Below are 14,280 nucleotides of genomic sequence, written 5' to 3'. Positions count from 1 at the left end.
TCGCAAACCTCAAGACCATCAAGCTTATGTGATCAACACGGACGACAGTCATCTCCCAAGAACCCACTGGGTAGCCGTCTACTTTCCTCAAGAAGGATGTGTGGAATATTTCGATTCGTATGGATTTCCTCCTCTGGAAGACGATATCATCGACTTTATGAGAAGAAATGCTCAGACCACCCGATTCAATAATGTGAAATTACAAGGCACCGATTCCTTGGTGTGTGGACAATATTGTGTGTATTTTCTGCATCATCGCAGCCTGAGATATTCCTTAGAACATTTAGTGACTCATTTTGATCCTCGTTCTTCTTCTAGAAACGATGTGAAAGTAGATCAATGGTTCTGTGACCATTATACTGGTCTTTTGTCTCAAGCTAGGAAACGTAGTGTCCATCAATGGCCTAATGACTTCCAACAGTGGAAATCACAATTTCATTCACAACGTTGTCAGCCCTGTCGAAAAAATAATGTGTGAGTTGAAAAAAATTGTTTGGTATTTGAAAAAATGTTTGATGTTATATTGTTGGATTATTGTTAAAAATATTAGAGTTGTTGGTTAGTGTTAAGTGATTTTGAATAAAAATGTTGTTTTTTAAAAAAAAAATGACTTTGTCTTTTGTTTGGCTATAAGAATTTTGATTCATGCGCTTTGACTTCTCTCTATCTCTCTCATGACACTCATTAAAGGTTCCGGCTCGAAAACCGTGTAGGGATGTTTTCCTTCACGTCCGCGCTTTGACTTTAAGAACCGGGGTAGTTTCCAGTCAAACCATTCATTGTCGACTCATCCTCCTACGAAGATGTGCTCCAAACTAGCTAAGCTAAACGAAGCCTACGTGAATTTGCATAGGATCAGACACAGTCTGATATCAAAGCCTGAAGAGATAGAGAATGTGAGAATGTTAAAAGTCACTGAAGACCTGATAGAAGAGCTCTTCAGAGAAGAAGTGAACAGGGAGAAAGAAGAATGGACAGAGAAGTACAGACTTCAAAGACAGCAGCAACAGCAACAACAACAGCAGCAGCAGCAACCTGAACCTGACAGAGGCTTTGTCGATTGTCGTATCGACACCAAAGAGTTCTTCTTCTCTTTCCGAAGAAGCAGACCTATCGTCAGAAAGTCTATCGTCAGAGGACGTCGCATTCTTAGAAACTAAAAGACGGCCTAGCTTCAACTTCACGCAAGCAAAAAAATCTCAGCCCTTTTCAGGGCTACCCCAATCTCTAGAAAAGAAATAACAATCGATTTGCCAATGTGTGTAGGTAGAGTAGTGTGAATATAAACACTCACTCTTTTGTGGTGTGATTGTACAGGTTAATATGTGTTAGTGATTGTAAGGGCTCAAGTACGTTTGTGTGAATAGTAGATTATGATGATTTTTTTTTGCTGTTAGACGTGCGTAAATAATAAATTTGGGGTTTGATTTGACTGCTTTGCGTTTGTGGATAGTATATTATTGGTTTCATGAAGTTTTTTTTAAAAGAGTGATGGGTAGTATAAAAAAGTCAGTGAGTATTTCTTTTAAGTCCGCGCGTTGTTTGGTCATGATCTAGGTAATATCAATTTTGTTTAGGGGATGTTTTCCTTCACGTCCGCGCTTTTAGTATAAATTAAAAATCGTTCGGCAGTCTAGCTACCCTTGTTGATTGATCAACACCACCAGAATGAACACCAGACTAGCTAAACTGCTTGAACTTCATGTGCACCTGGAATATGCCAGGCACATAGCGAATGAGCTGAAGGATGAAAGATGACGAGAGAAGAAACAAAGAAGAAGAGGAGTGAAGAAACAAAGAAGAGGAGGAGAGAAGAAACAAAGAAGAGGAGGAGAGAAGAAACAAAGAAGAGGAAGAAAAAGAGAGAGAAAATTTCAGAATCCCAGAGACAGAAGACTGGGGTTCTGAAGCCACTTATCCCGCCTCTGCTCTCCCCCCAAAAAGAGTGAAAAGAGACTGGGGAAGAAGATGTGTGTGTGGTGCCAGGCCTGGAAGGTGCCATCATTAACCAGGTGCCATGGAGTTCAAAAAACAAACAGCCCTTCTCAGGGCTACCCAATGCTCTAGAAAAGATATAGTAATCGATTTGCCAATGTGTATGTAGAGTAGTGTGAATATAAACACTGACTCTTTTTCTCCTTTTGTGTGTGTGTGTGTGTGTGTGGTGTGCTTGTGTGTGTGTGTGTGTTTGTTTGTAAGAGCTCACGTACGTTTGTTTGGATAGTAGATTTGGGTTTAATGTTAATGCTTTGCGTGTGTGGATAGTATATTTGCGGTTTGTTTATTGCTGTTTCACTTATGTGGATAGTATATTATATGAAATGAGAAAAGTATGGGGATGTTTTCCTTCACATCCGCGCGTTTTAAGTGATAATCTAGGTAATATAACTGAAATGAATATCATCAATACAATTTAGGAACTGATTAAGATTTGCAAATACATAGGTAGACCATTGGTAGACCATTCACATACACAAACAAATTAACTTGTATGAACTGGCAGTCAACACGCTGAGGCCATGCACATCGACTCGGTGACTTCCATTCAATTAATTGTTTTTCATTCTCTGTCAACCATCTGAGAACATATCGATGATATTTAGATGTCAAAATAACACTGAGTCCCTAGTTATGATATGGGTATATGATAATCAATGTCTACCTAAATATTGTTTCCATCGGAGTTTACTGATATGTCAACTTTGCTAAACATTTGTGATATATGTTAACTTTGCTAAGCATTTGTGCTTTTTACAGTTTACTTTCCAGGAAATATTGTACCGTTTTGTTTGGATTGTCTGAATCAGTCCATTTAATCAATCCACATTCAGCAATGATATCAATCAGCTTTTGTTTATCCAACTGTTTGTCAACTACAATTGATAAACAAGCTAAATCTTTCAGTTTGTTGGCGATAAACCTTAAATGAAAAAGAAGATGATAAGCCACACTGTTGACATCAGTTCCATATAGATCCAAAGTATACGCATATCTGGGCCGACGTACCGTATAAAATGTTGCAATTGATAAGAGTCCCGAAACAGTTCGATCACAAACTTGGACTTCTGAAACACAGACCGTATTATCTGCATCGAGCAGGGCGAGATTCGAAGGAAGCAATCGATACGGGATCCAGTTAACGACTATTCTGTCTTCTGGAAACAGGTATTTTCGGATGATCTCTGTATCAAAATATTCGGCTACTCCATGGACCGGCACATTCTTGAAAGGACGGCTATTAGGCAATTCTGAGCATGTGCTGAGCTGTCTTGGTATCACCATATACCGGAACATGTCCTGACAAAAAATAACAAATCGACATGAAATGATGCATAACAATTTCCAGTTTCAGAAAATTACTTAATATTAAATAACCTTTAATTAGCTGAATACCTCTCTCATTTCTATCGTTAAATGATGTCATCAAATTCCGGTACGAAAACGAATTATAAAGATGAAATTTCACAACATGCGTGTAAGCTATTTTAAGCGATAATATTAAACAGTTTTATACTTGTATCCGGGAATCTTAATTCAGAATATTTCAGAACCTATGCAAGAGATGATAGCAAATTCCATTCGTTGTAATAACATAAATAAAATGAATGCTGATACTAAGCCATTCACTAATGCAGCAGTTCCTATGAGGATAGCTTGAAACGTAACATATGTTCTAAACAATTAATGAATGAATGTATGACAGGATGTATCTTTATGTCACTTAGCATGCGAATTCATAAATATCCACCAAAATCTGAACCGCCGAACTAAAACATCACAACTCTTAGCCATCGATATAACCAAGCGAAAAAAAATTAAATTGGTAACTCTGTATATTTATTCCTACAACGAATATATCATTATGAAAAACTCATATTTGCTGACATTTGTAAACCACGTCACACAAATATCCCCAGTTTCCGAGGTTTCTTAAAACGTTCTACATATTTTAAATCTCCTGTTAAAGTTAAGACTGAGCAGCAATGCAGCTATAGAAAAGGATAAAAGCATTACGAATTTTGGAAATATATATTTAATTAAGTGTTTTATTTCTATTTAGGAACCTCTGACTTTGAAAAGCAATAGTGTGCTAAAGATTCGCAATATTGACAGCAAAGGTAAGAAAGTGTGTCCCAAAAGTCAATAGCCGATTTTTTTTTGTTTTTTGTTTTTGTTTTTATTTAACATTGTGTTTACTTGATTGTTTGTTTTTGTCCTTTAAACAAGTGGAAATCTATTTTTGGCGACCTTGGAGCAAAGTAGGACTGTATGATAACAGGATTAAGATAAATACCAGTTTGGTTTTTTTTTTCTTCTGCACAATGAACATTACTTTTACCTATAATGCTCAACTGTGTCTCTCAGCACCAACCCTGAAACTGATTTAATCTATTTTATAAGGTTTAATACGGATTTTGTCCGACCCCAAAAACTCTAGCACACTATCATTACTACCGAGTCATTAAGAACAGGCCCTGGATCATTCAATTATGCATAGACCAAGTGGTAGTATTTATAAATGATTCACATGGTCCTAAACTTACTTCTGTAGTATAAATTTCGTGTCGAAAACATGATTTATTATCATCCGTGCTAGGTCATTCTTTAGTAGAAGATAACATACTTTCTTGCTATACGAAAAATAATTTCCTGGAGGTTCAAACACCCTGCATGAATTCCCTTAGAAATAATTATAAGGGGAAAGCAGGATTCCTTTATATATATATATATATATATATATATATATATATATATATATATATATATATATATATATATATATATATATATATATATATATATATATGTGTGTGTGTGTGTGTGTGTGTGTGTGTGTGTGTGTGTGTTCTGTAGTCTTTCAAACATTTAAATTTTCTTTACTCTATGTAATAAATTGTGTTAATAGTTTTAAGTGATATCTCGTAAACAATGTTGCAAAAGGAGATTTTACGTTAGAAACAAAAAATCTTTATGAACTGTGATATATATATATATATATATATATATATATATATATATATATATATATATATATATATATATATATAATTTTACTGAAAAAACAGGGAACACAATATTAAACAGGTAACGTTTGGTAACAGAAATTATTATCACACTTAGGACAATTTTCCATTACAATACCTTTGTAGAAATCAAAGAGTACATTTTCCAGAACGAATTTCTTTGAATATAAGGATGATCATTGTCGACCGCAACTGCCATTCGTTGTATATTGTATCGTTTCCGCGCTTCCTCGATAATATGTTGGTTAAGAAGTTTCAAATATCCGTTTCCCTGAAATTTTGGGCTAATTATAGCAGCCCTTTGGGAAATAGTTTCTCCTTCGTCTACCACAAACCCGCACATATATCCGATCTGGAATGTAAAGTGAATAATAACTGCGACAGTGATTATATATTTAGACCAGGTTAAAATATTCGTATTTCACAATGCCAAAGAAATTAACCATTGAACAAGCAAGACCATTTTAGGTTGAAAAATTACACATTTAAATATGAAACTTATATATGTATTTACCTAATTTCATTAGAACAACAAACATAATCATAATGCATTTGTATTTGGGCGTATCCTAATTTAGATGATATGAGAGAGAGAGAGAGAGAGAGAGAGAGAGATTACAATTTCCGAATCGTGGCTAATCACAAATGGTATCGCTACAGGATTTTGCACGAACGAGTCGTAGTAGGATGGGAGATAATCCAGTTCACCGTAAACGTTCTCGTTCAGAGCCAGTACATCATTTTTGTCTTCAATTGTTGCCCTTCGCATCACCCTAAAACCGGAAAGCTACAAGATATCTAAACGGAATCTGTCTTTTGCGCTCTCGCAAGATTTTGACGAGGCCTTAAAAAGACGACATTATTATACAGAAACGACGTGATATATAGGTACTTCGAAATACTGAAGGAGGTCGCAGATTTACTCATTTTGTGATGGATCCCCAATGTTGACAAATGTCTCGATGAATTTCATTACCTTCTAAAGAGTAGGTATATCTATTTAGGTTAAATTTCATGTGATGACACATTCGCTTGGAGAGGTAATGGTGTGTGTGTGTGAGTGTGTGTGTGTGTGTGTGTGAGAGAGAGAGAGAGAGAGAGAGAGAGAGAGAGAGAGAGAATTGTATCGACTTTCATGAAAATTGCTTAGTGATAATTATGAAGAACGTTTGCAAATGATATATATGTAACTTTATTGCAACATTATGTCTGGTCACGGTTTGTGTGCCCGAGATTGTTTTCTGAAATGTGATTCCCTATGGGGTTTTACGAGATATTGCTCCAAATGTTTGTCAAAGTGGTAGATAAGACACGCACATTCTTTATTTTGCCATTATAGAAATATGTTTGAAAAGGATTTACACGCTACTCTTCTGTCTTAAACTGCTAACAAAAGTCGGCACCGATAGAGTATATACTAATTTGTGGACGGCATGATGATTTTGCGCATTCAAGCTCAAGCGTTATGAAATAAGTCGTATTATTACGACGCAATGGTCTTAAATAAGTAACAGAAAAGAGTGAGAAGCAAAACGCTTTGTAAAATTCAATGAATATTTTAATTCCCTAGAATACAAAGTGAACATGTAAAAAACGAACTTACAGTATTGCGAATTCAATCCCTAGTCATTCCTATAATTTACGGACACGATGAGTGATTAAAGTGTTGATATGCCTTTGGTGGCCCGTGTAGTTGTGATGTGCCAACAGTATTTTGTTAGATCACAATAATACAATCCAAGAATATATAGTTATTTAAAATTTCAGTATAAATTCGAGTCTCTATTTCCAAGAATAATATTTTTAAGCACTTTGAATTTCCAGGGAAGAATCATTTGAATTAAATAATTTAAATAAATAAATTCCAGCTCAAATAAATTTCTGGACACATTAATGATACAATTAACTTTTCTATGATCTTAAAGCAAGGATACATAATATTTCCAATAATATAATTATGCTATCCTAATTTAACCTCAGGTCACCATTGGTATATTCTGAGAAAAAAATAATATTATCTAATGGACAATAACTTTCTAGAAGTTTCTTAATGTTTACTAAATAAACTCGTAGTTGCAATTAGAAGCTGGTTTCTAAATGTGTTGCTTAATATATAGTAAACAACAGGTAGATCTGACATTTCGTGGGGAATTTCAAAAGCTCTAGACTCAATGATTGAGATAAATCTCTAGAATGAGATAAACCAAAATCATTTCTTCAGGTCGAGTAGAAAACAACCTTAATTTTGGACAAGGTCAAGTCCAACATACAATTTTCCATAACATATAATGAAATAACGGACAATAATTACAAAACCTACCTAACAAACAATGCAAAAAAAATAATAAATAAATATAAACACGTTTCATCTCTTAGTTATCAGCATTATTCTTGTGTTCAAGTTTGTGAATGTATTTTTGTTTATGTATGTCTGTGTATTTATATTCTTGTATTTAGGTATCCACCTCGTGTGAATGTGTTTGTGTGTGAGAGAGAGAGAGAGAGAGAGAGAGAGAGAGAGAGACGGGTACATTGTGTTGAGTTTTGAACTTGCCGGACATGCGAACACAAACAACGGCGTCACTGAGTTTTGAAGACTACAGGACGGGACTATTAATCATTCTTGCATATCAAGCTGTCTCTAGAATTTCATTGATGCAGTGTAAGATTGAATCAGTGCTCTTTTTGATCCATCTCCTGAATGCTAATCCCTTATGATGACAGGGTGATACTGTGCATATTTGTTTGTTTGTTTGTTTGAAAAGGAAAGTTAAATTCTGATCTTGGATCAATTGTGGCAACTTAAGAAAAGATACATGTTTATGGTCTTTACGACTTTTGTTTGTTTTTTTAGAGCAATTACGGCAGTATGCTACCTTCTAGCGCAAACGTTTGACGGACCCATTCCCCTCCACAAACTAACGTACAACAAATAAAATGTTAAACTGGTAATAAGACTCGCAGCATACTTTAAATATAGACTAATATACTTATATCAGATCTTATAATCTTCTCGAAATACAGATCTAAATCTATTTTGTTAATGAATGATTTTCAATAAGATATTAGGTCAAGGGAGAGACCTGATAGACGGAGCGTATCAAGGCGATAACGACAGAACAGTTTTTAATCGATATGGCAAACAAAATAAACATGCGATTCTGTAAATTAACCATCCAATTAAACACCGAATTGCAAAAATCAAATCTTAAGTCAACCCGAGAGACAAATGCATTAACCTGCTCCGTGAATGAACTCCAGAAATAGACTGTTTTATAGTCGATCGCATATTCAGTTTAAGATATTTTAGTAACATGTTGCAGGTATGAATTCCACAGGAATGATTGTTACAGAATATGACGAAAAGCAATATGTTCCGAAATAAAATGCTTAGCAAGACATCTCGGTAAATTTAGGATTAGTTGTTACAAAATTGTCCACTTCGAGTAATGCTTTCCTTCCTGCTATCAGTGGAGTCCCAAATGTGTGGCAAAACTAAATGGGCTAGTCTTATTCTCAGTTTCACAATATTCGACCGTGATGAAATAGATTGGATTGACACTTGTATGACGTTATGTTCTATTCAAATGTCAAGTCAACAAAATCGCATTACATTTTTCACGGGGCCCCGAATGGTCGAGTGGTCTAAAGCGCTCACTGTTCCGGATCACTGCCATGTCACCTCTGCGTGGGTTCGAGTCCAAGGCTCAGCTAGCGTGGATACGTGGGAAAACCTGCCAGTAGCTTTTTGTGGGTCGGTGGTTCTTCCCTGGGTTTTACAGGGTTCTTCCTCCACCAGTTATACTGACTGCTATGTATAGTCTATCTTGTGCTGAAAAATGGCGTTAAACCATAGAACAAGAACAACACTTTTCACATTTATCAAACTTACAAACTAGCCTGGTACCCTGGCCTCCCATGATGCGGTGCACGAGGTTAGAATAGAATAAGTACAAACATGCGTTTGCAGTAAAGCATTGAATACCATTACATTTGTTGCTTCCAGCTTTGTTTGAACGGCGTTTTCGTTGTATTAGTTATAGCGATTTCATATAATGAATTCGCCAGTCTTTTTTAAATATAAAAATATGCAGTACTCTCATTCGCGTAAATTATGTACCACTTGTAGAAGCGAAAGTAGGTACGGAAAAGATTCCAAAATTGAGAAATGAGCTTTTCAAGTATGTATGTCAGATATGATTCATTTAAATGAAAGTTTGATTGATGTTGTTGTTGCTGCTGTTACTTTACTTTAATTTCAACTATAATGAGCCCATTTTCGTGTCATTGAGCATACCTGTATTTTACGGAAGATATAACAGGGTCGGGGGTGTGGAATGATGTTGAGAATACGGTAGAAACGTATTTATACCATATACACTAAAACCAACATGGCTTTTAAATTGTTGATATAATGAAATTTGATATACTATTGGTGTTGGCATGTTAAATTGTGATCCTGCCGTGATTTAGCAGTAGGTTTTCACTTTTACATTCTCTAAATCTGTGAAGAATTTCTACTGAATGATCTTTAGAGATTTAATAAAAGAATGATAAAAGTATTAATAAAACCCTACTTCTAAATGAATGGGGTATATCAGACAGTTACTGCCCCCTGATATTCAAGGCAACGCTTAAGTTAATTAGATCCCTTGCAATTCTTCTTTACATCGTCTGTGTTGAACCGATACATATGACGTTCTGAAAAGGTGCTTGTTTTGCCTCAAGGAAAAGGCAAGTTACTTATGTTATAGAAGTTTCCATTAAAACGGACGGCCCAATTTGATCACTGACATGTGGTGTCTAAATTTATTCAAACGGCTACATGTGTCAGGATAATAGCAAGAATCAGTGGGGTTTTTTTTTTGTTTGCTTTGAAGGCTAAGATCATGAAATAAAATTTCTTGCATCATGTATTTTGTATCTTGGAATTGCAATGCACTTTTGGGTGCGAAGTGTTTTAAGAAGCAGAACTATCGATTTATCCTAATATCTACAGTTTTTTTATGTATACATGCATCATGCAGTATGTTTTATGTATACATGCATCATGCAGTATGTTTTATGTATACATGCATCATGCACTATGTTTTATGTATACATACATCATACAGTATGTTTTATGTATACATACATCATACAGTATGTTTTATGTATACATGCATCATGCAGTATGTTTTATGTATACATACATCTTACCAACCAGAAATCACATCGAATTATAGATATTGGCATGGGTGATTTGTTAATAAATTATTGTGTTATTGTGTACTGTTTGTACAGAAAGACCCACCAACACGTTGGTATTTACAATAAGTACAATTTATTATTATTATTATTATTATTATTGTTATTGTTGTTGTTTCAGTTCTTGTACTATCATTCAATAATAATAATAATAATAATAATAATAATAATATTATTATTATTATTATTATTATTGCTGTTCCGGTGCTCGTATTATCTTTGCAGTAATAATGAGAATAATAACATTATTATTATTATTATTATTATTATTATTTTATTATTATTATTATTATTGCAAATAATCCCGCTATTTTTATGATCACTGCTCGTGTTGATGTTTGCTAATGTTAATCGCAGTAGTAGTAGCAGTAGTAATATTATAAGTAGTAGTAGTAGCAGTTGTACATTACAAATGAATTAACATGTTTCAAAGACCTGTACCTCAGACAGTTACACTGAGTTGTTTCCCAACAATACTTTATGTTGTTACCCTGCCAAATTACCTCAGGCCATCGAATTAGATCACGAAGCTCATTGGGAAGTGGCTTTGGTAGAAATGAATCACCCGTCACAAATCCAAAACATCATTAAAACTCAAAACACTTTTCACGTTGGGAATCTTTAATGAACAATTCCAACAAATGTTGATTGCCGAAGATAAACATTTTGCAAAGGCAAGAAACCATCACTAGCCAAAGCTACCTTAATCATCTATAAAATGGTAATTCCAGAGGCAATTAATTTAGTGGTCAACATGTGGTGGGCACGATAGCAGTATTTCAACGCTCAGTTTAGCAACGCCTTGAACAAATTAAAAAAGTGTCACCAATGGGTACCTTAAAGTAGATCGTCGCCTGCCGCTGAAATTTCAGGATGCCAAAACGTTGTCCATTACATTTTGTCCTGGATTGTTTGACATTTTGGTAGGAGACATCATATGGGCCCCAATACCATAGACACTAACAACAACAATCGATTTTATAAGTATTTTCATCCCCAGTAGAACTGAACCGAGTACAAAAGTTGATATTTGTGTATTCCAATGCGGTGAGTACAATATATTGGGGTACACCTCCCTACCGTTACGTGGCATTCCTTTTAAGTGGATTCTGTCAAGGTGGAAACACCTATCACGTTCACCGCAAATTTGTACAACCTCATTATCTGCCCGTCAGTACGTCGTATTTCGACACTGTCAGTATTGCTTTAAAAGATCTGGGACAAAATATTCCATTCTCCAAAGGGAAAGTCACAGTGAAACTCCATTTTCGAACTTCTATTCTCTAAGGCAAAGTGACGTATCCTGTGTACAAAGGCGTCGCCCGACAGCGAGGACATGGTTTATGAGATCTGTTGAAATCGGCCTTTCGTTCGGTGGCTCCTGTTTTGAAACCGATGGTGATATGAGGGTTGCATGCCTTAAATATGATGCATTGTCGCAAGGCAACGAATTGCTCCAAAATGTCATCACCGACAAACAAAACCCCAAATAAACTTTCTTGAGAGCAGGCACAAATGTCTTGCTGGAAACCGGCAAAGACATTTTGGGCCGATAAAAAACGCATATAAATACCATGGACGCTGCCGAGTCAGGCATTCCTGTTTTCCTAGCATCACAGCAAGGACAAGGCAGAAAGAGACGACGAAGAAAACACCGGTTAAGAAGCCTTTATACTCATAAAGCTAGAAAAACTAAGTAAAGAAGAACCGTCCGAGACTTAAAGAAATTTGATTATTAAAACGTAGAGAGAAAACTAAATGATGTACAGAGAGCTTTGCGACTGTTCCAAGTCGGATCTGGATCTGTTTGACATTCCACTCACTATGATGACGATGCAAGAATTCCAATGTGTCGAATTTCATCCCATTCCATCTGTCAAGGATTCGGGATAACCTCCATCGAGTTTGAAATCAAATGACATTACGAAGATTACGTCGATCTGAATAGCAGTTACTTGTACCTGAAAGTCAAAGTTCAAGATCCAAATGGAGATCCCATGGACACTAAGGCAGTAACTCCCGTCAACAATTTTATGCATTCCTTGTTCAGCTCAGTGGATTGTTACTTGACTAACACACTAGTCAGTAGCAGCATGGATATTTACCCTTACCGAGCCTACCTGGAACATTTGTTGACGTACAGAAAAGAATCCAAGAATTACTCATCTGGATGCTTGTGTGGTATGGAAACCTGGCTCGCCAGGCCATTTTAATGAAACCGATACGGATAAAACCAAAAGAAACAATGGGGAATTTATAGAACGAAGAAACACAATCAAAGATAGGAAGAGTTTAGAACTGGCAGGTTGTTTGCATTTGAACATGTGGTTACACGACAAGTATTTTTTGAACGGTGTTGATGTCCGCCTGAGACTGAATCGATGCAGTACTGGGACAGCTATGAATCAACACCAGTCACGGTATTACGTACGAAGGTTACGTAGGAGGGTACAGTTTGTTGGCTTTTGATTTTACTCCAGACCAATGCACCGATGAGGGACATTTCCACCCTATAAAATTCGAACAAATTTGTGTGGAACTTTAGTTTGCGGAAGCTTTGCCTCACACGGTGAATGTACTCTTGTATGCCGAATTTGATAATCCCATAGAAATCAGCAGTTTGAGAAAAGTCATTCTAGACTATTAGAAGCTATGGAAGACTGTAACTCCTCTTTAAAAATTGGATAATCTTTGGAAATATCATGGGAGGTTACCGTGAAAGTAGAACCCCACGACAAAGACGAAAAGGTCACAGTGATAAATTCCAGATAGGCAGAACAAAAACAACATTTAGTTTCCTGTTTTGCCAAACACCTGGCAAACAAATACGGAAAGATTGCTATGGATGTCAAAAAGATCATCCCAGTCAAATCCAACACGATAAATGTCTGATGCTCAGTTCAGAAGAACAATTGGACGAAGCATGGAGTCTCATCTCGGAAGAATTCGTGTTGCATCAGTGGTATAAAGACTTGCGTGATCATTCTTCTCCTCCATTGATGACACTATAGAGCTCAATCACACTGAAGTTCTCTTGGCTCAGAGTGCAGAGACGGAGCGAAGAAACGGTTACGTTTCACTCATTTTCAAGCAAAAAGTCAGGCTTGAATTGATAACTTATGATTACCTGTGAAGAACAAAAAAGAAAAAAAGACAAAACAAAGCAAAAATGGATACCTGGGAACTTACCTTTTGGAATCCTGTCGTGTGTGCTAAAGATGAACTTCCGCATCGCCAACCTCAAGATCATCAAGTTTATGTCATCAACCCGGACGACAGTCATCTCCAAGGAACCCACTGGGTATCCGTCTACTTTCCTAAAGTATGTTGCGTGAAGTATTTTGATTCATGTTGATTGCAACCTTTGGATGACGACATCATTGACTTTATGAGAGAAATGCCTAGACGACACGATTCAATAATGTGAAATTACAAGGCACAGATTTCATGTTGTGTGGAAAAATATCGTGTGTATTTTCATATCAACACAATCTTGGATATTATTTGGAACATTTAGTGACTTATTTTGATCAAAGCTCTTCTAGTAACAATGACAAAGTCGGTCGATGATTGTATTACCATTATGGTTATTTTTTGTCTTTAGCATAGAAACGTAGTCTACGCCAAAGACCCAATGACCTCCATTCCTGAAAGTCTAGCTTCACTTCACAATGTTGTCAACCTTGTCCAAAATAGATTGACATAACGAAAAAATGTTTGATTCTTTGAAATAATGTTAATTAGTGGTTGTTGGTTATTTGAATGAAAAGTTGTGTTTTGACCAAATGCGCCAGTTGTTTGTTTCCCATTTTTTATTATGAACCATGCTCTTTGACTGCTCTCTATCCCTCATCCTCAAATCAAGATATCATACTCTAAACAATACAGGGTTGTTTTCTATCTCGTCCGCGCTTGAACAATATAAAGCGAGTAAGTCTCCAGTCTAACCATAGAGCTAGAAATAAGCAATATGTATTCCCATTCCTAAACCGGGCAAAGACCCCAATAA

General features: G+C 36.0%; 1 protein-coding gene across 2 annotated transcripts in view; it reads right to left on the bottom strand.

The window, feature by feature from the left end:
- Positions 1 to 2,439: 2,439 nt before the first annotated feature.
- LOC149791093 (histidine N-acetyltransferase-like) overlaps positions 2,440 to 14,280 on the bottom strand; it is a 76,612-nt gene continuing 64,771 nt past the window's right edge. Inside the window, exons 1-3 of one of the 2 annotated variants that reach the window (XM_089973009.1) lie at positions 5,644 to 5,857; positions 5,143 to 5,376; positions 2,440 to 3,297 (exon numbers count right to left, since the gene is read on the bottom strand). In XM_089973009.1, the coding sequence (XP_089829135.1) occupies positions 2,752 to 3,297; positions 5,143 to 5,376; positions 5,644 to 5,793 (930 nt within the window). In that variant the 5' untranslated portion in view covers positions 5,794 to 5,857 and the 3' untranslated portion in view covers positions 2,440 to 2,751. Of the gene's footprint in view, positions 3,298 to 5,142; positions 5,377 to 5,643; positions 5,858 to 14,280 lie in introns of those variants that run through there. The other variant, XM_089973010.1, reaches the window with a different exon arrangement.

This window comes from Sinohyriopsis cumingii, chromosome 10, assembly GCF_028554795.1.
Source record: "Sinohyriopsis cumingii isolate HCF-2022 chromosome 10, ASM2855479v2, whole genome shotgun sequence".
NCBI classification, from domain to species: Eukaryota; Metazoa; Mollusca; class Bivalvia; order Unionida; family Unionidae; genus Sinohyriopsis; species Sinohyriopsis cumingii.
Note: the sequence above shows the minus strand (reverse complement) of the source record. Positions and strands in the feature narration are given on the sequence as shown.